The sequence below is a fragment of the Aedes aegypti genome, chromosome 2 (assembly GCF_002204515.2).
Source record: "Aedes aegypti strain LVP_AGWG chromosome 2, AaegL5.0 Primary Assembly, whole genome shotgun sequence".
Lineage (NCBI taxonomy): Eukaryota > Metazoa > Arthropoda > Insecta > Diptera > Culicidae > Aedes > Aedes aegypti.
Window position 1 is genome coordinate 381,786,283 of NC_035108.1, and position 27,981 is coordinate 381,814,263.

Consider the following 27,981-nt stretch of genomic DNA (forward strand, 5'->3'; position numbering starts at 1 on the left):
AACATCTTTTTTGGTTTTTGATTTTGATTGAATGCAATACTCCTTGACTCTCTTTAGTAATTCATCCGAAACAAACATAACCTCGATTTCAAATGTTTGGCTCCGACAATCAGGCTCCCGCTTGACAAGCATATCAAGTCTGTCCGCAACACGAAATAATAACTTTAATAGAAATTTCCCACGCATCGAGATAGGCGATTACTTTTCTGTTGAAGTGCATACTTCGCTTCAGTATTTTTTTAAGTTTAAAAATTTCTGTGCATGCCTTCCTCCCAGCCGTGAACCATCGAAGCAAGCATCCCCTACAAAAGCTCTCTGCCTGTCAAAACGCCTTGCACACACTCAAAACTCGACCGAACAATCAGTCCTCCGCGGTCAGTCAAGCAAACAACACGTAGTTCGCTTCGTGGAGTTTTCCGAGAACCAAGTTGAAGAAGCAAGCACACAAGTAGTGAAGTCCTCCGACTTGAACCCCATTCATCATCATCTCACTATCAATTGCCGTCAACGCAGCAGAAAAAAAAGGGAAAACTCGGACGAAGATTCAAAACCGACGACTGGTGTGTTGTTTTACGTTTTTTTTTTCGCTACAAATCAGAAGCATCTTCGCGGTCTTATCAACAAGCTTTTATTTTTCGCTCTTGACTGTTCATCGTCGCCGCGTGAGGAACATCACAAGCCAGAATCAATTTTTATAAAAGCGGTCAGCTGGTACCGAACGGATCTCATTTGCACGGTTGGAATCGTCCCGTCTGGAAGTGTCGCGGGAATAACAACTACTATCTCGCTTGGCAGTGTGAACGGAAGCAAGTGTGTTCCGGTGAATCATTTGAATTATTGTCACGGAGCTCGGAGGCTTACTGGGAACCTTTTTCGGAGAAACCGGTGCTTAGTGGAGGCTAGGAATTGAGAAATATTGTCCGGGATGGAACACGTCAACGGAAGCTCACAGAAGGAGATTAGAGTCTGGTGCGACGGATGGTAAGTGAACCTTTTTTTTTGTCTTACTGATAGGTAGTAGAATGAGTGTAATTAGCAGGGCCTTCCGCAGTGAGTAAGTGCAATATTATTGATCGATTTTTCAAGGTCCATGTCTAGAGGAAAGGTTCCCGACAAAATCATTCAACTAGGGCGTGTGCGGAAATGAACCCTTAAGAATGTACTAATATCGGCAAGAAGAGAATTTGAGCTTCACCTTTGAAATGATTATACATTATCCAACAAAGTTCACATCGAATTTATAGGAATAGAGAGTTTCAAATGTATGTACGTAGCCAAAGATAAAATAGAACGAAGAAAACTAGAAACGAGCTGTGACCTGTGCTAGGTATACACAAAAGTTTCTAAAAATTTCCACTTCAGAACGCTCGCAAACTAAAACCCTTGACCTTGTAGGGAAAACGGGTTTCATTAGTACGTCTTTAGCTTGACCGACTGTAAGGTTTTGATTTCTGTTTGCCCAAAAGGCGAAAGCAGAGGCATAGCGTTTGGAATGTGTACAATATAATGGATAATAATTGCTTGCTGCATCGATTTGGTTGTAATGCTAGTTTTTCCTTTCCCACATTTATGCCAGTTTGAGTTGTAACACGATGACTCATTCAACAATTCGACGATTGCGGCATGTGGATTCTATTTATTTATTTATTTATTATCGTCAATCAAAGTAGACTACATGTTAACACTTAAATCTATATACTGCTATATCTTACAGAGTTAAAGTATATTCTTAGGTTACTACGCGACATTGTTAAGTCTATTGTTTCGCAATGTTGATTATATAAACTCATCATTCGGTTTAGAGGAGAAAATTTTGCATAATTAGTACGACGGTGATTAATAAAAAACAAGTTACGATTCCTCAATTGCCGGGAAGGAGTATAAAAATTTAAACTGTTTAATAGGTTAGGAGAATCAATACGATGCGAAACAATATCGTTCACGAATGAAACCATAGCGAATTCGCGGCGCTTTTTCAATGTCTGAATATCAATGAGCATGCATCTTGATTCATAAGATGGAAGAGGGAAGGATGTCCAGCCCAATTTACGAAGAGCATATAACAGAAATTGCTTTTGAACTGATTCAAGACGTTCATCATGCGTCTTCATAAAAGGAGACCATACAATACTACAATACTCTAATATAGACCTCACGTAAGCGACGTACAAAGTTTTAATAGTGTATGGATCATTAAAGTTAGAACCAAAGCGTTTGATAAAACCAAGCATATTTGTTGCTTTATGTATAATGGTGTTGTAATGATCGATAAAAGTGAGTTTTGAGTCTAAAATTACGCCTAAATCTCTGACCCTATCGCATTTTTCAACGATTTGATTTCCTAAAACTACAGTTGTTTCTTCTGTGTTTCGCTTTCTGCTAAAAGTAATTAAATTACATTTTTTAACATTTAACTGAAGTAGGCTTTTACTACACCATTCATCAAAAATAGATATTTCACTCAGATAGATGTCAATGTCGTTAGCATACTTGATTTCCATGAATAACTTCATATCGTCGGCATAGATAAGAATATTTATATGCTTAAGAATGTAGGAAATATCATTTACATATAATATGAAAAGAAGAGGTCCTAGATGTGAGCCTTGAGGAACTCCTGATGTAACTTGGATAGGATTCGATTTTTTACCATTATATCTCACTATTTGTTGCCGATTTGTTAAATATGATTGTATCCAGTTTAAAGATGGTTTATCAAATCCTATTTTTTCTAACTTGAAGAGTAACATAGAGATATCAATGCGGTCAAATGCTTTGCTGAAATCAGTATACAGAGCCTCTACATAGTTACCATTGTCCATAGCATTCAAAGTATAATTGGTGAATTCTAGTAAATTTGTAGAAGTGGAACGGCCTTTAAAAAATCCATGTTGTGCATTTGTAATTCTGTTCCTTAATTGCCCAAACAATTTTCTATTAACAATGGATTCAAAGAGCTTTGGAATACAGGAAATTATAGCAATTCCACGATAATTACGAATATCAGTTTTCTTCCCTGATTTGTAAATAGGTACTAAGAATGATTTCTTCCAGATTTTAGGAAATTTGCCGGATTTTAGTGACATATTGAACAGCCAAAACAAAGGAGATGTTAATTCAACAGCAAGCTTCTTCATGAATACTGGAGGGATTTCATCAGGTCCTGCACTTTTTGTGGCATCCAATCCTTTCAAGCCTGATAAGATGTCTTGTACACTTATCTGGTGCACACTAATGTCATTTGAGGGGGCAGGGAAGAATGAAAAATAATTTAGGTCCCGATCCTCTTCTGAAAATGTCGTATAGATTTCTTGGAAAAACGTTGAAAAGAGGTGGCAAATTTCTTCCGGGTTGTTAGCGTCTTTATCGTCAAGTTGCATTTTTGATGGTAGATTGTTTGATTTTAATTTTGTTTTAGTATAATTAAAGAAACTTCTTGGGCATGACTTTATATCGCTCTCAATTTTTCTATTATACTCTTCAAGTGCAGAATTTATAGCAATGTTCAACTGTTCACATAAGTCCAGGTATTTCTGCATATTATCATCACTTCCATGTTTTTTATAAATTTTGTGAGCCTTTTGCTTTCGATTTTTTAAATTCCTGATATTTCTATTGAACCAGATGGGATTTTTTGAATTACCAAAAAGTTTTTTCCTTTTCAGAGGTACCTCTTCACGAATAATTTCCATTAGTAAACTGTAAAATATATCAACAGCTTTTTCGACATTATTTTCTTCTCTGATCAGTGATTGCCAGTCAATTAAGTTTATTCTATTTTTTATGTTTTCATAATTTGCATTATCGTATTCATAGATATCCTCAAATTCGCACACTGTGGGTCTGCAGTTATTGTGAATAAATAATGAGTATTCCAGTGCTGTATGAAATGCTTCATTTTTCCACAAGGGTGCAATACTTTCAGTAACGTAGAAATCTTCTTGGATGTTTGTCAATAGAAAGTCAAGGTAACAATTTTGCCGATTTTTTACATGATTAATTTGGTTCAAGCCCAAAATTGCAATTTTGTCGAAAATTAATTGTAACGTTTCATTTTCCCCGACCACTGGAAGCATGATGCCCTCATTTTCAAAATCAGGAATGAAGTCAGCATTGCGTTGGTTGAAGTCACCATATATGTGTACTTTCACCTCAGGGGGAAGACCAGATATGATATCTTCAGCATTTTTGAAAAAGGAGTCGTAAGCATGTTTGTTGGCATGATCAGGTGGAAAGTACACTGATGCAAATACATGTTTTTCGGTTTCTATATCTACTTTCACCCAAACATGTTCAAACTCTTTGAATTTCGAAGAACAAATAATTTCAGAATTAAATTTTGAAGAGACTGCAATGAGGACCCCTCCTCCTGATTTTCTTTGTGACATAAGAAAATCGCGATCGTCTCTAAAAACGTTATAATCACATCCGAAAACTTCTTCGCTTTTTATAGATTCGTCCCAACTTGTTTCTGTGCCTAATATGATCGAAAAAGATGACGCTAATATGTTTTTATGGATTTGCTTGATTTTTGAAGATCCTCTCATACGATTGAAATTCTGACAATAAACAAGAGCCTCGGAAGCTTTTGGAAGGTCTACATCATGCCTTGCATTATCAGATTCATTTAAGTGTTCATCATTTAAATTTATACAATTCCTATCACAACTCGAATGGTTGCCGCAGTCATTTGAGCCTTCATCATAGCCTAAATTATTAGCAATACATTCATTGCGTGTTAAGATACTAATATTACCTTCCTCTGTGAAGTGCGTCAATTCTGGCAAAAACACTGGCAGGAGCACCTTCCATTCAAACGTGCTGGTGCGGCATTTGTTCGGTGTGGCGTATTCGGTTGTCTGTCGCTAGGGTACGGGTTCAGCACTTCTCCTCTCTGGAATGCTATGGTTGGACGATACGAAGTGGGAGGTGGTCTCGAAAATCTTTCCTTCGCTGCTGCTAGTAATTCTCTGTCTAGAAGAGGAGTATTTGGTCTGAAGTCAATATCTCCTGCGGCATTAGTATTGCTACGGTTGTAACAGTTCCTACTGGTATTTCTCTGATGGATGATGGAACATCTGTTGTAGCTCGGCTCATTGTAGTTTCTTCCATTAGCGGTGGTTGGACGCGGGTGACTTTTATTCATATATTTACTCCTTGCGGGTTGTTGTGTGTTTTGTGGCAATCTGTTTCGCCTTTTACGTTTTTGCTTGGCCTTTTCAGCCAGTTTTTGCTGCCGCTCGCGATGCATTTTGCGCGCATCATATGAAGTCCAATCGGCCTTCCATATTTTTTTGTCACCTAATAAACGCCATCCTGAAGTATCTTCGGACTTTTCCATTTCAACTTCTAAACTAGGATACGCCTCATGTGTCAACGGTTCAATGCTTTTTGTAGACAACATGTTTGCTGACCATGCTTTCAGCTCGTCGACAATATCCACAAATAAATTTGGGTTCATACTTGCAGACGTTGTGGCGGCCATGTCCAATTGCAGCTGATTTATTTGACATAGATCGTCATTTATGTTCCGCAGCTCAGTGGATACATCGGACTTAAATGATGTTAACGTATTTGTCAAATAATCATTGTTTTTCTGGGCAACTATGTCAAGAACCGTCGTTATATGATTTTTTATAGTTGCAACGCTTCCAGCCAAGCTACTTGACTTGTTAATAATAGCCAGCTCATTTTTTATTGCAGACATCAGAATCTCAAGTCCTTCAAAAGCTTCGTTGATTATGCTTGGTTTTTCATTATTTAAATTGAAGCGATGCAACACTTCTGTATTAGCATGGAGCTGCTCTGTTAGAAGTTTATGCTCTTCATTCAGCTTTTTTATGTCCAATTTTGCTTGTACGAGTTCTTGGCAAGACTCACAGCAAGGCAAAACATATGAGGTGAAGTCAATCAATTTTCTATCTTTCCTCCTCAATGAACTCCGCTGCACCGTAACACCGATACACGCGGCGTGGAATTTACGTGGACACCCCGCACATGTCCACAATACCGAGTCGGCAGAAGCGTCCAAAGCACAAATTTCGCAGTTCATGACGTACGCAAAAAATAGAATAATTAAAACAAAATCGAGTCGCGCGCGGGTTTCAGCGAATAAAAAACACGTCTACTTTGATTGACGATTAAAATGCAACTTTCTTTTTCTACGATGATACGATCGTTAATTAGATGCATTTAAAGCCCACCGACCGACCGGAGCCTCCATTTCACTCGAGAGATCATTGAACGCCGTTTCTACGTGGGGCCCGGTCTTTTGTTGATTGTTATTTGCGTAGTGTAATAAGCTAGACTCTTTTAGGTAGGGTAATTTGTGGGAGAAATTGACATTGAACTGTAACGAAACAGTTCGAAAAATGAGTTTTGTATTGTTATTGGCAATTAATTTGCATCCTCGTAAAGATGGGATGACATAAAACTCTGTACTCATGTAGTATTAAGGTAAAGATGAGGTGAAGCCAAAGTTTAAATTTTCAAGAACACAAATTTTTTGAACCAAACGCTTGTGGTGACCAATCGATCAAATTTTCTGCCTAATCAATTCTTTCTTCAAATATTCGATGCATCAACGATATTACTTCTCAAACAAGCAGAATTGTGTTCTTTGAAGCAGGGCTGGTAGCGAGTCACTTTTTAGTTGATGAAGAAACTCATAGGCTGGATTAGCTTCTCAAATTCAATCAGCAAAACAATAAAGTTTCGTAATTTTTTGTTATTCTAAGGCTAATCTCAAAATAAAAGAAGTAGAGGTATTTCTAGCGAAGACATTTCTGACGGAAAATTCGAACTTTGAGTACGGGAAAAGATTATTTTAGAGAAGTATTTTATTTTGAATGTTCTAGCCGAGATATTTCAATAAATAGAGTTGTGTTTGATCCTTCGACCTTGACGCTTGCTCCTGCGGGGGCCGGCGATGAGGGCAGGACCAAACATGTAGCGCGTCGGTCGAGTGAGAGCGAAAAAGTGCCGCTTTTGATTAGTTCTTTTTGATCTTTCGACGTTGACGCTTGCTCCTGGGCAGTGCGTTAAGAAAACCCGAGCAGTCGTCAGTTGTTTTCCCTCACGGGTCGCGCGCCTATTTTCTCTGAGTGCTTTTATATAGCCGAGCAAACGAGTGAAGCTGAAAGAGGATTGTTGCTGCTCGAGGATGACGGATCAATTGGTGAGCTCGTTTCATGCTACTGTTTCTAATCTGTAATAAATGTATGACTGCAGCTTTGATCGTTACAACGGTGAGACGTAAATATGATTTTTCAAAAAAATATGAATGGTTCGTCTCACAGTGACGGCATAAACTCTGATTAATAAATTATTTATGTCTAATTTTTTTTTATTCAATATACCTTCTTCTCTTTACCTTTATTTTTGCAATTAAAAAAAAAACTTTGAATGGTTCGACACTTCAAGTGTAGACTTCCAAAAGGTTCACTTTATTCAACAAACTTGAAAGGTTCGTCACCTCAAGTGTCGGCATAATTTTTCTCTACATAGATATTGTTCATATCAAATGAAAATATAATATTTACATATAAGCATGTTTATATCTCACAAATAATTATTTATCATGGTCTAATCGCTTATCAAAGTGAATCCTGTGACCCAAAGATCCTTCCCATTAACAAACATCCCTCTTAGTAACCTTTGTGGAGATGCAGAGACAAACACGGTCTCCAAATAGCAAAGGTTACACACTAACATTCCTTCCCCCAATCCCACCTGACTGCAAGGACGTGGCCGGCGCCGTTATTGACCCTGTATAAATAGAGGCATTGAATTATGCACACTGAAGAAGATTATGGCCAATCCCAGCCGAACTTCTAGTTGATTCTTTGTGCATTTTCACTGACTTCGGTCAATCACGGAATAGCAACCATTGATATGTGTAGTCAGTCTAAGCTAAGCTAAGCTAAGCTAAGCTAAGCTCTAGCCGAGATATTTAAATAAATAATAGGAAACACCAATATGCATCTGACAGACTTGCAGAAGAAATGAACTTTCTATAGTAATCTTCGGCTGTAGATGAAGTCCTTAACCTACATTCTGAAAGAATCTCAACATAACGCCTTCGGAAGATAAGCAAGAGATTATCAGGAATTTCAAACAAAAAATTCAAAAAAAATCATCAGCAACTCGGCCAAGACTTACACTTAATTTTAATTAGTAGCTCAGTTTCGTTCTATAATTTAGATATTACTTCAAAAATGTCTAGAAATTCCAATAAATGATTAAGAAATTTCTCCGCTAATAAGGAATATATTTTTGTTTTTAGTCTTCTTCTTTCTGGCATTACGTCCCCACTGGGACAGAGCCAGTTTCTCAGCTTAGTGTTCTTATGAGCACTTCCACAGTTATTAACTGAGAGCTTTGTTTTTAGTATTTGTTGTATATAAGTCACGTATTAGTCAGTATTTGGTCACTAATTTGATCATTTTAGTCACTAAAATCACTATTGTTTTGTTGTCTGTCCGCTATCAGCCCTGTTGAAGGGAAATACCACTTAATTTTTCCCTGCTTCCATCCATGCGACAATACCCAAGTAAGCGAGCATGCGCCGAATTTGTACAAAAAACGTTGTTGTATATGTTCGGCTTCTCTGTCCCGTCGTTGGGTTCCCGGTCCACCGTGCCGGTTATTTTCATCTCGCGTCGCACCACAACTAGTCCAACCAGCACGCGTTCGCATCGTATGATTCTGTTTTACACCTATCAGAGAAAAGCATTTGATTTCTGCTGATGTGAAGCTGATGTTGATATGGTCGCGTCGATCCGGAAGAGAGAAATCATAGAAAAAAAGACGCGCCGAAAATTGAAATGAGTTGGCATCTTTTTCATAATTATCATTTTCAAATTCTTATTTTTAATTGTGATTTTACTGTCGTAAATCGCAAGTATGCGATGGATTTTATTAAATATGTTAAAACAGGCAAACCGGCTTAATCATTTTTTTATTATTTGATATCCACTCCTACTACAGGTCGGACTCGATTATCCGGAATATCGATTTTTTTCACTCCGGATAATCGAATCCTCCACTATCACTCCGAATCACTAAGAAAAAAATGAAAAATTCGATAAAAGAACTGAAATAATCTTTTTGTTGTTTTTTTTTATTTATATGATGCGGTGGCGTAGCTAGAAATTATTTCTAGGAACAGTAGGGGTCTTTACAAGACAAAAAAAATGTTTGACCAGCATACACAAAAAACCACTTTTTCAAACCCACCTTTTCTTAAATACGTTCAAAATTGCGAAATCATTCATATTGTATATTGCAATACCAAATTATCTCAGATTTATGCATAAAAATTGAAAAACAAAAACATCAAAAAACAAATTCCGGATAATCGAGTCTAAAATTCGGGATAATCGAATCCCGGATAATTGAGACCCCGGATAATCGAGTCTCCGGATAATCGAGCCCGACCTGTATCAGTACTAAAACATGATTTCAAGGCTACGACGATGTTCTCTTTCAACAATTTCTTTGTTTTTGGTGTGACAAAATAAAACTGAAGGCTTGAACATGTAAGCTAAACGTTAAGTTAAATGTTTTCTGCAAAAATGAAACACAATTTCCATTTTTTGCATTGATAGAGAATCACAATCGTAATGCCACTGTTTTGGCACCAATCCAACAAATTCATTCCGATGAATCTCTATCGCTTGATACTGCATTGCACGTTTTGCTGTTTTCTCTACATGTTGAATGCATTCCATCCGATGCCAAGCACACGGTGGTACGATGACGTCCTTTTGCGCGCATTCTGACTCAATCATCAGGCCATTAACAAGTGCACTTGAAAAGTTGAATACGACGACTGTGCTTACCTTAATTGTGTTTACATGTGGTTGTTTAGTATAGGCAACTCTCTGGAGTGCGATATAGAGCAAACTGGTTGGAGACAGTGCATATTGCGCGATACTGCTTATAAAAACTTAAGATCAACTTAAAAAACTTACAGTAATTTTTCGGCGGAATACAACGATTTTACTGTATGAATTCAATATATCTGATCACAAAGGCAACACATGCAGGCTCAAAATATTATACGATGCGGTGATGATTACCGTATTGTCTCCGAGACGACCAAGGCAGACGGAAGATACGGACAGATCACGTTTAGTACGTCTCGGTCATGGTCACGTTGCCTGAGATAGCAGTAGACACGTGGAATCAATCTATGACTTCAGATTTTTATTGCACCTGGTGCTTTTGACTTTTTCACACAATTGGAGCCATCTCATGTTAAAAATATGATCTTTTTCATTTTTGGTGTTTCGTCCCATTATTGTATCTATGAGCAGCTTTCATTATCAATTGACCATTTTTGCAAGCGTATCTCGTATGGCAAGCACGACGATACTCTATGCTCTGAAAAGCAAGACCAAGCTGAGGGCTGTGAGTTCGAATCCCAAAGGTCGCGGATATTTTCGTGAAGGAAATGTTCTCGACTTCCCAGGATATAGAGTATCTTCGTGTTTGCCACACGATATACAAATCCGAAAAAGGGCAATTGACAAAGAATGATGATCATAAGAACACTAAGCTGGAAGCAGGCTCTGTTTTAGTTGGAAAACAACATACAGAAAAAAGTTCACCCAAGAAAATCCACAAACATTTATTCCAGAGCAGCCTTCTAAGATCATCTTTCTATAAAGAAACGTCTCCTCCATAGGCATCGTGTTTATTTGAATTGCCGGGAGCCTTTGAATTCCGGACACCGGCCTCAATTCATACAAATGTTTTTATTAGAAGACGTCATAACCATGGTTCATAAGCAAACAAACGGAATTTTATTTGATTATATTGAAGTACAAGGGGGTCAGGGGCCAAGTCCCCAGCGTAAGTTTAAAACTCACACCTTCCACAATACACCGGGGGCTACGGAGTTTGGGAAGTAGGCAACGCAACATCTTTGACCAGAAGGTTCTTTAAGTTTTGCTTCTACTCTAGACTTCCACTACACGTATGAATGATGCAAGGTCAAAAGAACATGTCATACATACCATCAACGTACCAGTATCCGCTCATGTTCCAGTAGCCCGCGAGTTCAGAAAGTAAGGTAATTTCAGTAAATGCACAAAAAAATGTCCACAGAATGATTTTATTTGTCCATTTGAATTGTATAGCGGCTAAAGTTTTCAAATCTACGTTGTGTAAACTTATCATTTTTCAGTGTGAGCGGGCTACTGGAACATGAGCGGAAACTGGTGCACTGATGGCATAGCGGTAGTGAAGTGTTTTGCCTAAGGATTTGGGAAAGGATGGATTATGTGTGGTGTTTTGTAAATAGCTCTGTGGAACAAATTTGTTATTTGTTAAGTAATTATTTAATCTGATTTACCTTCAATTTATAATAAGAAGAATTATAGTAACGTTATACTCATCGTTTTCTAGGCTATTACGCTGCCATGAAAACGATCTACTTATGTAGCTAAACAAGCAGTAAAGCAAGTAATCTGTTATTTCGTAACTATTCGTCTGATCTGCGTGTATTAAAGTTTTGTTCAACATCGTTGCTGTACCATGATGTTGTTTTGTCATGCCATTTGTATGGTATTTCCAATTTAAATATTGTCTGTCGGATTAAATCTTCATTCTGATTTGTCGTTTCAGTAATTAGAATCCCCCTTGTTATCCAAATTTCTACAAACAAAGTCAAGTAAACTACCTGTGTAACTAATTATTTCATCTGATATTATTTGTTTGACGCCCAAAGTTTGTTTTACTCATATTCCCTTGCTTTTTTGAAAAGGAAACATTGTGAAAATAAGTCATCCCGAATTTGTTTGAAAAAGTAGTGTCATTATTGTACATTTAACTCTCCCTTACTCGATATTCCGTATCTCGATATCGAGTTAGAGAACCATGTAAAAGTTGGTTTTCCTGGCTAACTCGATGGTCCCTTGGATCGCAGTTGCATTGGTTTTGTGTTCTGTAACTCAATACCTCCCTAACTCGATGGTCCCTTCAATATCGATTAAGGGAGAGTTGACTGTATTATCACTGTCTAGTCAAAATAATTTGAAACAATTTGTCATTTAAGCGTACTTTTTAGTAATGCTACTGTGATTACCCTTGTCTTTTACGTGATATAATAGTCCTAAATGTCAATGTGATTACCCTTGTCTTTTACGTGATACAATAGTCTTAAATGTCAATGTTAAATTGTTAATTAAGTCTGAACCAAATTAGACTGTTATATCGATACTTGGGCTATTTAGCTGCGATCTTTCGTTGATCCGCTGGTTCCGACGGTCGTTCCCGTATCCGCGTTTCTTCGGCCATTACGCTGCTGTGATAAGGGATGTTCTTCTTCTCCGATGAATTGTTTCTCATGGTGAAAACAAGAATAGGGAAAGAAGAAATGTTAGTGATTGTAGCATGCTTTATTGCAGTATTGGCCTACACTGAAGTCATACAAAATTCGCTCTTTGGATTCCCATGATAACAATCCCTGAAACAGATTATGAATCCGAAAGAGCAAAAATCTTAATATTTCAATGTAGGACAATCCAGCTATATGCATGTGAGAAGTTCCTGGTGATATTCTCACAACGGCCATTCAGAATGGTTCGACGGATGTAGATAAAAGATCGTTATGATAAAATTAACGCGACGACATGTTAGTAAGCTAAGAACGAATATTGTATTTGCAATTGTTATTTTTTTTTTTTTAGATTTAGATAGTTAAGCTCAGGTTCGATTATTGTATTGAATTTTCTACAGAAGTAAAAGTAAAGCGTCAACGTGAAGTAATGACCTTCCATCCCATCTTCAAGTGCTCACCACAAGCACATTACTTCATTCTGGCACTTTAGAACGTCCATGTTGAAACTTGTTCACATAAGAAATCTGCCTCGATCGACCCCTTTCTGAATCGAAGGACAGGGCATAAACAAACAAACGGAATTCAGACCAAAATATTAGTAAAAAGTCCCGTATTCGGCTTTCAAAGCGTCCGCAATTTGACGCAGCAGTGTGTTTTCTATTCCCAAGTAATTCTGCTTTGAAATAGATAAGAACAGAAACATCAAATCGACAAATAATCTATCAAGATAAAGATGAGTAAGATGGCTGGCTCATCAAATACCATGCCCACACAGTTACGGATCACCCACAGTGACGGATCACTTTGGCGTTCAACATCGGATAACTCGCTCAAAACATAAACGTTGACGTGAAACATATTTTTCCCAAGTTATACTATTTGTCTTCTATCATTTGTAATGTTAAGCACAACATTCAACCGCTAAATAACGGTGTATTTGACAAATGTTTAGTTGGTACCGCACAGCTACCATTATATGGTCGTTTTCTGTAAGAAGTGCCGTCAGCATTCATAAGCTCCCACAGATGGTAAAATTCAAATGTTATAGCATAAAACATGCTCGTTCGCTTCGATTTAGTATGAATTCATCTTTGGAAAACATTTTTCTTGATTGTTGATTCTAAATACCGAATATTGGCACTTCTAACTAGTGATCCATAATATAGACCAGGAAATGATTGTTTACTACACGGAGAAAATGAAGTACTCAAAAGTGAGTTCATTCCACTCAATTCCGGGGGTTCATGCGTTAACCTAATTTTGAGTTGATGGGGTAGAAGTTGTTTTCATTTGCAGCCATGCGAAAAAATACCTACTGGCTAAGTTCTTTTCACTCAACCGGCAGATCAAATAACTCAACTTCCAGTACTATGCCACTTACTCAAATTTGAGGTAACGCACAAAGGTTCGGTTTTTGGGTTGTTTTGCTCTTCGCTCTCTGACAACAATAGAAAGAGCGAATGAAATAGGGAGAGAAAAATAACTCAAAAGTAAGTTAAAAAAAACTCAAATATGTGTTTTCCGTTTTCTCCGTGTACGGTTATGGATCACTTCCAAAGAATGTAGATTTCTACCATTTTAAGCATTGGATTCGACATTTTCAGACAATAGCACTAAAAATAAAACTCATAAAACATCAAGGTTTGTAAATTTCATTATTTAGCAGACAAAAATTGGTGGAAAACTTGATGTAGAGCGAAAACAGTTCATGTCTCAGTAACTACAATGCAGTATCACACAAAAAAGGGAATTTCACCCTTTTTTCCAGCTCCAACACTGCTATTTTTTGCAGTAATATGTGACACATTACTAACTTTCGCCAAATCATGCAATACAGATGCATTGAGTTGAAAATCTCTTGATTTTGCGCACTGATCCGTAATATGTCACAATTTGATCCATAATATGAAAATTGATCCATAATATGGTTTTCAGAAACCGATACAGTTTTTAATTTTTATGCAATCCTATGTAAATATTACACTCAAAACAGTTTACTAATCGAAGTTACAATTTAAAACGATTCAATTCATGCTTTTAAATTACAATTTTACGTTTTCCATGTCGTTTTATTGAATTTTATAGGTTGGACACCACACTATTTGATCCATAACTGTGGGGTCATGGTAGTTCCTGTACGAAACAGAGTTGCTCGCTGTCACTATCAACGCTGAAAATTTGCTGATTTGTACAGGCCGACTGCGATACAATTCGGATCAATCCATATCACATCACCATCATGCTGTCTACTCCATCACAAGTGTATTGATGGCGATAGACTATGGATATCACTGATGGGTTAAGTTTAGCCTTAACTTAAGCAGTTAAAATGGCAATTTATCAGTACGATATTTTTTGCAGTGTTGATTGAAACTATTTGTTGGTCACTGAAAAACAGTAATAGCATGTATAATTATCACGTGATCACTCATTCCGTAGTGATTATGATCTAGAGTGCGATGTCGCGTCACTGTTGTTGGTTGTCAAATCAAAGTGATATTGATAGCTCGCAAGTGATAGTGATAGTTTTAGACCATCAGACATCAACTGATTTGATGGATATTAAGCAGCTCTGGTAAGAAATTTCACTTGGAAATTTGAATAAAATTGCTTAAAACTTAAATAGTTGAACGAATACTAATTAGGGTTGCAATCGAAAAATGGAGAAATATGATCAATTTTGCCTAAGTATTTGATGCCAAAAAAAAAAAAATAGGAAAGTAAAACTCACAAGAGTTACCTATCAATCGAGTAAGGATGTAAAACAGAGCGCCAAATCGTTTTGCGTGTTAAACCATTTGAAACTATGCTAATTATGATTGCCGAATTTTAAGCTGCATAAGTTTGTTATAATGATGTTCAGGTATCCATTGGAAAGGAATTCACTGTAATAAAACGAACCAACGAGAAATGGTCGAAACAATGGGCATGCCAAGAATAATATACTTTACCAAATACGAGCATATGCCATTAGCCAATTTAAAAGTTACGGATATGTGAAATAATAACAATAACGACACCAAACCTATAAAAACTGTTTGACGACAAATGCATACTTGGTCAAACGGGTCAAGAGCATCCCAAGTTTCCTATCAAAGACAAGTTTTCACTTATGATTGATGAAATAATAAGGTTGACTACATTTATTTGAATAATACGCATCAATTAGGGGCCCAGATAGCCGTAGCGGTAAACGCGCAGCTATTCAGCATGACCATGCTGAGGGTCGTGGGTTCGAATCCCGCAGGTCGAGGATCTTTTCGTAAAGGAAATTTTCTCGAATCCCAGGGCATAGAGTATCTTCGTACCTGCCACACGATATACGCATGCAAAAATGGTCAATCGGCAAAGAAAGCTCTCAGTTAATAACTGTGGAAGTGCTCATAAGAATACTAATCTGAGAAGCAGGCTTTGTCCCAGTTGGGACGTAACGCCAGAAAGAAGAAGAAGAAGAACGCATCAATCAAGGAGGGATTCACTCCTCTCAAACAAGGCGCATGATTCAATGCATGCCTGGATCGGAATATAATAAGCGCATGCCATCGATCTTGATCTGTGGGTTTTGGACCTCAGCAGCTCTTGTAGCAAGATTTTTTTGAAGACTTCCAGAGCTGTTAAAGCAATCCGTTGAAGGATTTTTCCAGTTATTTCAGCCAACTATTTTTCTTCGGCATTGCTTCGAAAATTTATCCATGGTTTCTTACAAGAATTGTTCTAATAAATGCTTCTGTAATATTCCCATAATGCCGGAAATCTTTGAAAATTTTTATTCCTCAATAAATTTAAAAACAGATTCCTTATGAAAATTATCCAGAAATATCTCCAGTTATTTATACAATGATTTTTTCTGCAGTTCTTATAAACTTTCTCTGTTTTGGATCTTAATTTATAGTCATTTGAATTTATTAGGATGAAGAATTGTCAAAATGTATTTTCATATGCAATATTTGTCCCTCATTGTACAAATATTAAATCTTCGTCGCGTATGTCTAAATGATATTATAAACACCCTGATTTATACGTTTTTACTATCTCGATTTGTTAATTTAAATACTGCGCCAGTGGGATTAATTTTACCAAACTTCAAACTATATTGAACACTGTCAATTAAGAAGATTGATTCAGCGATCAAAAACTTTTTTGTCTTTTCTCATCTCGACACATTTTACCATACGACGATCCCTTCAATATCAGAGAAGGGTAAACAGCAATATCAAATTTGACTTAACGAGTGGGTTTAGTGAACATCTCAAACGTCTTTTCTATTTTAACCTCCCATGTACATTACAGGGTTACGCTTTGTCTTAAATAGAGCACGTGTTTAACGAATGCGTCACTTACCTGATGTAGTGTCACATGCATTCAAACTATGGCTTCAATTGAGTATTTGTTCCTCGGTTTTCCTTTCTAGCCGTTCGTACGCTATCAACCTGCATTCCAAAAAATGTTTCCGCCGAACTGAAAAAACCGAACCGCAATTCAATTGTTTATTTTTTTCCCTCTTCCATTCCAGCTACGACATGGTGCACTTTGGTCATGCCAATTCGCTGCGACAGGCAAAAGCTCTCGGACATAAACTGATCGTTGGAATTCACAATGATGCAGACATCTCCAAAAACAAAGGTCCCCCGGTATTCACTCAGGAAGAAAGGTAAGCACACGTTTGTGGAATTTCAAGCCAATTGCTTCTAACCTACTGGTTATCTTATCAGTAATACGTTACCAAAACGTCAAACGGTTATTAAAGGAATGACACATGAACTGATTAGCCAAAACCCACTGTAATTTGCTTACGTAAGAATTGGGTCGCTTGAATATTACCTAATACTGCCTCTTTGAAATATCTATAACATGGTGTTTCATTCCGGCATCGTCAAACAACGACGAAGAGGTTAATGACATTCAAACGATTTCTGAGCTTGTCCGCCATAAATGCAAACCGCTCGTACGATTTCTCCCGATGTATGTACCGCCTTATCGAGGCCGGAACGGAACCGACGCGAAGTAATCTATTTATTATCATTCTTGCAAGCACTACTTTCCAAGTAAGTCTCGTTCTGGCTCGCACGGAAAGGGGCTAGTGGCATCTATTCGGCCAACTACCTAGCTGCCTTACAACGTGCATCATTGCTGCTAGAGTTCTAATATTTACATGCCTGACGCCAAAGCCACTGGGCAGAAACTCGCTTCCACTGTCAAACCTCCATAAGTCGATATTCCATGGCTCATTATAAGGAATAGAATCGAATAGAATCATGCTGAAATCATTATGTAGTGCGTTAATATAATGCTTGCTGTTACTTAACTCGATTTTTTTTAAAAGATCTGACTTTTAAACATCGACATATGGAGGTTTGACTGTGATTGATAACGAATTCAAACAATACAAAATAAAGGCAAAACCGATTCGAACACATGCACTATCACGCTATTGGTACAACCCATTGACTATCTCTGACGAAACAGTTCTGGTGTATAGGCCATCGTAAAACGCGCGTCGGTTGAACTTTGTAATAGAATCGGACGATTCGCGCGCTCGCTTTTTGCGCTCGAAAGGATCGAATGCTCGAGGTGCTCTTATCGAAGATCCGTGTTGTTACTGATGCACGCTTGCTTGCGACTCGTAAAAGAGCTTGGGTTATCGCTGAACAGCCGCAACACTAAACGGACCATGTGGATCGAACGGTGTCGACGTTGCAAACGCAGTCATCGTACGTTTTCAGATTTGGAATATTGGTACAATGGAACGTGGGGTGATCTAGATCAATGAATGTTATCTTTTACAGACGAGGCGCGGTCTCGGCGAGAGTGACCTTGCAATGCTGTATTCTTAAAGAATTGAGATTAGCTTCTTTCTGACATAGCGTCCCAACTGTGACAAAGCCTACTCTCCACTTAGTGTTCTTAGAGCATTAACAAAGTTATAGACTGAGCGCTTTCTCTTTTATATGACCGGCAAGCACGAGGATACTCTATGCTCAGAGAAGCCAAGAATATTTGCAACCCTATATAATCCTCGACCAATGAGATTCAAACCCACGACTTCAGCTCAGTCTAGCTGAATAGCTGCGCGTTTACCACTACGGATATTTATGTCTTCCCATATATCTTTATCTATATACCAATATCAAGCATATGCGGACGGGCAAAATAATGTATTAAACTCGCCCAATATTGCGGGGAAATTTAAAAATTTGGATAGGCTCGCGGAAATAACGCGCAGTGGGCTATCTCCGCAGAGAACAAAAATCACATAGTGTGCGTTGAAGGCTTATTGAAAAAAAAAACATCAATCAATCACTACTTTTCACATCGTTGGTTTACCTTTCATGTCCTGGGAGAAAACTTGAAAATTGATCTTTCCAATTAATTCCAATGCTGTTAGACACCTGTCCCTCCTTGGGAATGCTAATTGTAATCACGAAAACGAAGACAGTATATAGGATAGATAAGGGACATCGATTTTATGAAGGCATCATGTTAAGCGTTCCTGTTAAAGTGCGTTAAACACAAATACGGAATCAAATTGTGGCTCACATTTTTACTCATCGAGCAAATAGGTTTAAATCCCATTTCCATCTGCATGGTTCGATTGTATATTCAATTAAAAACTTTAAAGACTAGCGTTGGCAAATTTATACTAGCAGAACTGCACCCCACAGCGGAGTTCTAAGAACTTATATGTTCGTGATAAATTTAATATTATTTTGTTTGGCGGTTGGACGTGTAGGTACTTGCAATAATGCTTCATGTGTTCATACTTGATATCATACACAATTTTGTGATTTAATCACTGTCCTCAAGGTGATCTTAAAATTTGTTCCTGATTGTCACGCCAATCAAAACAATCACACCTAACGACGAGCAAGGCTGACTTTGATGTTTAGCCTGGAAAATTTAGCAGCCTGAGGGTTTCAATTTTCCAGGAATCAAAATTTTTCTTGCAACGCGTAATAAATAAGATACAATCTACGCGGCGGGGATTACCGGATGATATTTTCGTAACGTCAGTCTGATAAACAATGTTTGTTTCTGCTTCTAGGTACAAAATGGTTCGAGGCATTAAATGGGTTGACGAAGTCGTAGAAGATGCACCGTATGTGACGACGCTAGAAACACTCGACAAATACGACTGTGATTTCTGTGTACATGGAGGTAGGTGAAACATGACAAAATATCATAGGCATCGTCCCCAAATTGCGTAACGCTTGAAGGAAGAAAGGGAGTAGGCTAAAGCGTTGCGAAAATGAAAATGTTCATACGGAAAGATTCATAATTTAATTTAATGCGAGTTTTGGCATTACATTTTGATGATGTATTTTTGTTCTAAATCTACCAATCTTAAAAGCCCTCCCCTTGGTTATGCGACCTTGCCGCGATGGGAGGGCATAATCCATTAGCCCATATGATGGAAACCAAAGGCGTAACCTGTAGTGGTGGTATCACATTTTGGCATTTTTTGCTTAAAGCCGCGTCATAATTCATATGGCATAGACGCAATAATATCTCGGATGTGATCCAACGGACATTCTGCGTCATTGATAGAATTGATGCCCATTTCAAATAATTAATCTATTCGAAGTGGACATTAATACTATTGGTGACGTTCAGTTTGCCTTTTGCTAACCAGAATGATCCGTAGCCACTCTTACTATTAGCTAGCTAGATACATCGTTATCATATACGACGTAGGGAATACTTAGGAACTCTTAGAAAAATGACTAGTAGATTCACTGAGTAGAAATAAGTGGCGACAATCTTATTTTAATATGGTTTTTACATTGCCATAATAAGAAATACCTCTTTTGTAACAGCGGTATAAATAATCTAATTCCAGCTTCATTTTCGCAAAATTTACAAGTAGAAAGTAGGCGTTGTGAAGCATTGCATTTGCCACCGAAAAGTGAATCTTGTAGGAGACTGTAATAGAAGCCTAAGGTAACTTTACTCTTCAATATTCACTATAAAAATGACTATGGAAAGTAAGACGCTGAGATCGATCATTAGGGTACACTTGCTAGTTTCGAAAAATTGTTGAACAGACAAGGAAAGCCACTTTTTTCTTTAAGGATATATGAACGTAATGACCAATAAATACTTTTAACAACAAAAAATGAAATTAACTAGAACTACTACTAAACAGCCTAATTTTGTTAAGACTTGACGACACTTGACATTTAAGACTCTAATCTTACGTAAAAGACAATAGTAATCAGAATAGCACTTGAATGACAAATTATTCAAAACCATTTCGACTAGACAGTATTAGTAATGCACTACTATTTCAAACAAATTCTAATGGAGCTGCTGATTTTCATAATGCTTCCTTTTCTCAGAAGCAAGGGAATATGGGTACTTTTCAAAAACTACCACGTCACAATACTAATAAAAAACAGTGTTCATGTGGGCGCCATTGCCTAGTCCGTCTGAGTATTGGTCCTGGTAGAGGGGAAACTTGGCAAAAGCCAGACCGAGGGTTCAGCCTTGACAAGTTAAGCTGTCAGGCAGCTCCAACTGAATACCATACAAAAAAAAAAAAAAAAAAAAAAAAAAAAAAAAAAAAAAAAAAAAAATCTACCAATCTTAAAAGGTGGCCTCTAATACCGGACAACGTTTTCATATGTCTCGAAATAATTATATTTGTAAAGGTTTGCCAATTTCAATTTAAAATTATGCATCACTGGTTTTGCAAAACTATCAACAGAGAAATGTGTTACTATATGATAAATTAAAATAATTGCCCATGTTCGCAAGGATTACGTAAGCGCCACTTAGGTATCTAGATGACGGTTAGAACAAACGTTCTGTCGATATCAAATCATAGCATTTGCAATCATACGCTGAATAAGGCAAAAGGCACATAAAATATACAAAAAAATGTAAAAATGATGCAAATTTAATTAACTATTTAAATATTTGCGATCAATTAAATTTTGCCTGATACCGCATTTGAAGAGTATAATGAACGAATTGAGCGTGAATTGAAATCATGTCCTAAAAATTTCTTTAATTACGTTAAAACAAAAACCAAATCTAATAACTTTCCATCTGAAATGCACCTTGATGATAAAATTGGTGTGAACCCTGAAGAAAGCTGCAATCTGTTTGCAACATTTTTTCAAGACGTTTACACTACTTATTCGGAAAATAATCGAGATCGTGAATATTTCTCATTTCTTCCGGAAATCCCAAATGACATTTGCGTCAATCAAATCAAAGTACATGATATTGTAGATGCACTAAAAAGTCTAGATGTCTCCAAAGGTGCTGGACCTGACGGGATTCCACCTGTATTTTTGAAAATGTTATCAATCGAACTTGCATCTCCGCTATTTTGGCTCTACAATATGTCTCTGCAATCAGGTAGTTTCCCTGAAACATGGAAAAGCTCATTTTTAGTGCCGATCTTTAAAAGTGGCAAAAAATCCGACATACGTAATTATCGTGGGATAGCCATTATCTCTTGTATTCCAAAGATTTTCGAGGCAATAATAAATAAAATTTTATTCGATATGGTTAAAAACAGAATAACTCATACTCAGCATGGTTTTTTAAGGGACGCTCAACATGCACAAACTTGCTGGAGTTCATTAATTATTCTTTGACAGCCATGGATAATGGTAATCACGTGGAAGCTCTCTATACAGATTTCAGTAAAGCTTTCGATCGCATTCAGTGTTGTGAAAAACTCAATTTCTCACTACTCACGCTTGAGATTTTTCATGCATGAGTTGTCAATCATGCAACTCAGCAGTCAAAAAATCATGGGTGAGTTGGTTCACCTTTTTGACTCATTGTATCGTATTTCCACAGTTTACTCATACACGGCAATAATTTCTTGTTAGTCCGGTAAAATTATAGTAATCCTTTCTAATGTAAACAACAACATTCGGGTTTCACGAGTTTTTGCCGGGCATTGCGACTGAATCATTTTTTACGGTTTGAGTTGATTGAGTTGATTTTGCATCAAAATCTCATGCGTGAGATTTGCGAAGCAGATCTCAAATGAGTTTGCTCTCACGGGAGAGCGTATTGATTGAGATTTTGAGTGTGAGTCTATCAACACTGATCGCATTGACATACCAATGTTGCTTTTTAAGTTAGAAAAAATAGGATTTCAACCGGACCTTCTTAAATGGGTAGAGTCTTATCTTACTAATCGCCAACAAATAGTTAGATGCAAAGGAGTAAAATTTATTCCAATTAAAGTTACATCGAGAGTTCCTCAAGGGTCTCATTTAGGGCCATTATTCTTTATTTTATACGTTAACGACATTTCCTTCATTCTAAAAAAAAGTGAAAGCTCTCATATATGCTGATAACATGAAACTGTTTCTTGAAATAGTAAACGATGAAGATATACATACTTTTCAAAATGAAATTGATATGTTTTACAAAAGGTGCAATAAAAGCCTTCTTCAATTGAACGTGAAAAAATGTAATTCAATATCCTTTAGCAGAAAGCATAGTATACCTAACACAACAGTCTACCTAGGGAATCAACTAGTAGAAAAATGCATAAGAATAAGAGATTTAGAAGTGATTTTAGATTCCAAAGTTACTTTTATAGATCACTATAATACAATTATCAACAAGGCAAACAAGATGTTAGCATTTATAAAACGATTTAGCTATAATTTCCACGATCCATACACTATAAAAACATTATACATAACCTATGTGCGTTCAATTTTAGAATACTGTAGCATAGTTTGGTCACCATTTTCATCAACCCATGAAAATCGTATAGAATCAGTTCAAAAACAATTTCTGTTGTTCGCACTTCGAAAATTAGGTTGGACAAGGTTACCTCTACCATCTTATGAAGCACGATGCATGCTCATTAATATTCAAACATTGAAGAAACGTCGCGAATTTGCAATGGTCTCGTTCGTAAACGATATAGTTTCGCATCGTATTGACTCGATGACACTTTTATCAAAATTAAATTTTTATGCTCCTTCAAGACAACTGCGAAGTCGTAGTATTTTTTATACAAACCATCACCGCACAAATTATGCCAAATTTGAGCATTTAAATCAAATAATGTCTGTTTACAATAAACATTGCGAAACCATTGACTTTACTATGACGAAATCGGAACTAAAACAAAAATTTATGTCATATCAAAATTCGAACTAGATTAAGAAAATAACGTTTTCAAACTATATAATATTAAGTGTAAAATTGTAACAAAATGGTCTACTTCTGATTGACGACATGAAATAAATAAATAATGTATTCGGAATGCTGAAATTATCAATGGCGCTTACGTCGACCTTGCAAACATGTGCAGTGAATTATCTTTTTATGATTGCACCTCTCATGCAAGTCGAGAATTGTCACTTCGGTATACTGCCCATAAAGGCATAACTGTCCCATATAGAAAAAGTAGGCATTGAGAAAATAGTGCTCAAAGTTTGAAGTCTGTCTTCTTATACAAATGTTCATAATTTACTAGTACATTTCTGTCCATACTCGCATAACAGTCCCATATGAATTTTATCCATTTTTGAGTTAGCTCCGTGAATGATGTTTATTTTTAGTGTACTTCCCTAAATCATGCTTAAAATTGAATCTTTGTATGGACAAAATGTGGAAAAATACCAAACTATGTGCGTCCCATATTACAAATACCCGCATAACAGTCTCACTAGTTGATCATGACGAAATTGAAACAAACCCATTTTGATAATATTTTTTGTAATCTTGCATCGTGGTGTTCATTTCATTAAAAGAAGGAATATCACAAATTATACTGATTAAAACCATGTTTATTCACGAAAAATACTTATTCTAGCTTAACATGAACATTTTCTAGAGTGACTTCTGTTGCAATAAATTATAGAACCACAACAAGCAAAGTATATATCCTTGCGAGGCTAAACAAAAAACAAGAAAAATAGAATCTCCTTGAAAGAAGGTTTGGCCAATTGTCAACTTATTTAAATAATTGTAAAAGAAATCTCCGGCAGGCTCAACTTTCGTCGGTATGAAAGGGGACGATTTTCGCGCACATCGCCATCGACAGGATTTTCATAGTCATACGGAGTATATATAACATCTTATGCCGAGAAAGGATGGTTCTGGACACACAACAGTATTATCCACACATGGGGAATAGCATGATTGAAGCGATTGTCGTCATTAAGATCCAAAACTTGCTCTATTAGTTATATTCCTCGGTATGGTTCAAATCCAACGCTCCTGTGCAATGGGGGGATTAAACCAAGCGGCCGACAGAAACAGACAAATCAAATTTTCAACACTATCATTGTATAAAGTATAGTACCTACCACCGAACAGTACTTCGAAGTAAATTTGCAATTAAAACATGCGAGTACCTACTAAAAGTTTCAGAAGCAAAAATGTCTTGTGATCAATTGTAAACTTCAATATTAATGTGTCAACGAGCGAGATAACAAAGTAAGCGAGTCCTAAGGAATGGGACTGGTATGCGGGTATAATTGCGGTTGGCTAGGGAAGTACTCGGATAACGAGTCCCAGATTCGGACTTCAGAAACAACCATTTTAACCGTGTTACAGTTGTTGACGATTTTATAATATTGTAATGATAGTGTGTAGAGTAATGCTACCACTATTTATTGCTATCAGCAGTGGTGGAACGAACACATTTGAAAATATGTTTAGAAGCGTTTTTCTCGACATGACGATTTTCCTAATGGGACTGTATTGCGAGTATGGGCAGATTTGTACATGCCATATTTATTTTCCACAGCCGTACAGTTTACTCATTTTGCTTCTATTGATTAGCAAAATATATAAATTTGAACACAATTCACGTTTTGCAGTTGCTATTTGTATTAAAAGTTCATATAGAGACTGTAATGCCTTTATTTTTCAATATGGGACTGCACTAACTTCATATTTTTCCACAAAATTTTCAAACAAAGTGTGTTAATTTCTATATGTATAGTAAAGTACATATTAAAACACGAATGTTGCGACGAAAAAAGGTGTTGGCTCGAAAATCCATATGGGACAGTTATGCCTTTATGGGCAGTATACGAGACCGACAATTCTCACCTCAAGCCACTCGCAGAATAAACCCATATATAAGCTATGTTCTGATCCATTATTGCTTCTAACGATCACCAGTCAACGTGTTAAGAAGGATCTGCTAATGTGAACACTCTCAATGCATGCAAACCATTTGAAATAGTCGCATTTTCATCCCATTTTAATTATACCATCTTTTTACAGATGATATAACGCTCACGGCAGAAGGCGTCGATACCTATCATTTGGTGAAAAAGGCTGACCGATACAAGTAAGATAACTGACAAATTTCAAACCTTATACCCTCTGTTTATAACTGTCCAATCTCTTTTCTAGGGAAGTGTCACGAACCGCTGGTGTCTCGACAACAGATTTGGTCGGAAGAATGCTTCTCATGACACGAAATCATTTCAAACAAGGTGACCAAGAGTATAGCGTCGAAAAAGATGGTAAATATTTTCGTGTCCTGTTTGCCGATGTTTTTGAGCAAAACCTTCTATAAATGTCCGCTTCTTTCAAAATTTCTCTTTTTCTGATGCGCTATACTTTCTAATACTATGAATTATCATTTGAAAACCAGTGTAAATAACATCGCATCTATCATTCATCCATTAATAATCATTATTTCAATGTAAATCGAAACTATTCATGTTCTAACTCATTCAATTTGATTACCACTAACCACCTCATAGAAGATATTGAAGCTATAGATCGATTACTCAAGAAAATTGAAATCAAAACAGGCTCGTCGAAACTCGGACAGGATCATTCAGCGCGGAGTCCATGGACCGGCTGTTCACAGTTTCTACCAACTACCCAGAAGATCATCCAATTCAGCGATGGTAAACCGCCAAAACCAACAGACAAGATTGTATACGTAGCCGGTGCATTTGATCTTTTCCACGTGGGACATTTGGACTTTTTGGAAAAGGCTAAGTCCAATGGCGACTATCTGATCGTAGGATTGCACACGGATCCGGTGGTGAATCAGTACAAGGGTGGCAACTATCCAATTATGAATTTGCACGAGCGGGTGCTTAGTGTTTTGGCGTGCAAATACGTTAATGAAGTTGTCATAGGAGCACCTTACTCAGTTACTAAGGACCTGATGGAGCACTTCAACGTGGATTTAGTGTGTCACGGACAAACTCCCATCGCAACAGATGTCGGAAATATTGATCCGTATGCCGTTCCAAAACAAATGGGCAAATTTATACTTATTGATTCGGGTAAGTTTTTTTTTCGATTGACTGTCATAAAATTTCAATAACCGTTTGTCACATTATTACAGGTAACACAATCACTACAGAAGACATTGTTGAACGTATCATTCGACATCGACTAGAGTTCGAAGATCGTAATACCAAGAAGGAAAAGAAGGAAATTGAAGTGTTCGAAGCAATGCAACGGGTAAAACTGGCGGAAAAAAGCGGTTGACACGACTAATAATGTACCCATTGCAGAGGCATCCATAGCTTCCATGGGAAAACACTGTTTAATCCAAATTTCACGTTACATTCGACAAAACGCTTCTACTGCTGTTGAGTTTCAACGATAGAAACAGACAACCCGTGTATCCCAAGCTTAAAGGCTTTGTTACCAGTTTGGAAGGATCGTTGAGCATTTAGAATTGCGTCAGCATGTTCTATGTTTAGTTATCAGCTGCAGTCGATTGAGTCGCCGCAGATCAATGAAAAGACGTCATGTGTTAAGCATCACTAGCTGGACAATGCATATTTAGTGTTTGTTATATTTTTTTAGTTGAATTGTACATTTTATTGGTAAGATTTATTTTCAATTGTGGTTCCTTTCCAACTTTTTTTAAATATTGTTTTGGCAACAAGTTATTACAATTTATTATCTTTTTTTCCCAAGTCTAAATTACCACAGTTGAGAAGTTCAGATTTTATGCAATGATGCAATTATACACACAAATTTTGTTAATGAGTCTGCCAAAATGAGAATCTCAAACCAGCAAAACCGACGGACTTGAAATATATTTAACTGATCAGAGCATTATAAGTAAGATTGCCGAAAAACATAAATACATTATGTAGAGCTTTTTTTTTTATTTCGCCCTATATATTTGAAAGATAACGCTGGTTTGTTGCATGAATGCAGGGTGTTGTAAATTTATTATAGTAGATTAACTTGTTTTCGTTTTAAGCGAAAGTGAGTGCGGGTACTTTGATTTTTAAAAGATTGCGCATAACCTTCAAAAGACGAGAAACGAATGAATGTACAAGAAAGTATGCCCAGGAAATTATAGTTAACTTAGATTGTGTCTGATGGTCGGAAATGTAAGGGATCAGATTTTGGCTCCTACAATTTATGTATATTTTATACGGAGGTGTAAAACAATTCCCCGGGAAAAAAAGTGTGATAGGGAGTTTCCTAGGAAAATTTCGGAGCTCATTTCATGAAATGGGTTTTTGAATTGTCCGCATTGAAGAAAAATCAAACACGAGGAGCAAAACTTCTACTTCTCTTTAAAACCTATCATTTTAGCGAAGCATCTCCTAAAATCACTTATCTACTTATGTGTTGATAATCTAAAAATTGTAACGTTTCTCTAACAGAACCTATAATAAACGGTCTTAATGCTTCTGTACTCA

The 27,981-nt window shown here is 36.9% G+C and overlaps 1 protein-coding gene across 4 annotated transcripts; it reads left to right on the forward strand.

Moving 5' to 3' along the window:
* The first annotated feature begins 350 nt into the window (after window positions 1-350).
* Window positions 351-27,981, forward strand: LOC5566800 (ethanolamine-phosphate cytidylyltransferase). Of its 4 annotated transcripts, XM_021846861.1 has the most exons (8): window positions 351-981; window positions 16,860-16,997; window positions 19,389-19,501; window positions 25,571-25,637; window positions 25,703-25,815; window positions 26,059-26,595; window positions 26,658-26,776; window positions 26,830-27,981. In XM_021846861.1, exons 1-8 carry the CDS (start codon window positions 926-928, stop codon window positions 26,839-26,841), a joined length of 1,155 nt encoding a protein of 384 aa, XP_021702553.1. In that variant the 5' UTR covers window positions 351-925; the 3' UTR covers window positions 26,842-27,981. The 4 variants fall into 4 exon arrangements, with proteins under 4 accessions (XP_021702553.1, XP_021702552.1, XP_001651208.1 ...); XM_021846860.1 differs by having other exon boundaries at window positions 26,658-27,981; XM_001651158.2 differs by having other exon boundaries at window positions 352-981; window positions 26,110-26,595; window positions 26,658-27,981.

What these genes read in the sequence shown, in the direction of transcription:
- LOC5566800 (XM_021846860.1), top strand. Translation starts at nt 926, where the DNA reads ATGGAACACGTCAACGGAAGCTCACAGAAGGAGATTAGAGTCTGGTGC. An exon ending in AGAGTCTGGTGCGACGGATG is followed by an intron (nt 982 to 16,859) that starts GTAAGTGAACCT and finishes CTTCCATTCCAG; the next exon opens with CTACGACATGGTGCACTTTG. An exon ending in GTATAGCGTCGAAAAAGATG is followed by an intron (nt 25,816 to 26,058) that starts GTAAATATTTTC and finishes ACCACCTCATAG; the next exon opens with AAGATATTGAAGCTATAGAT.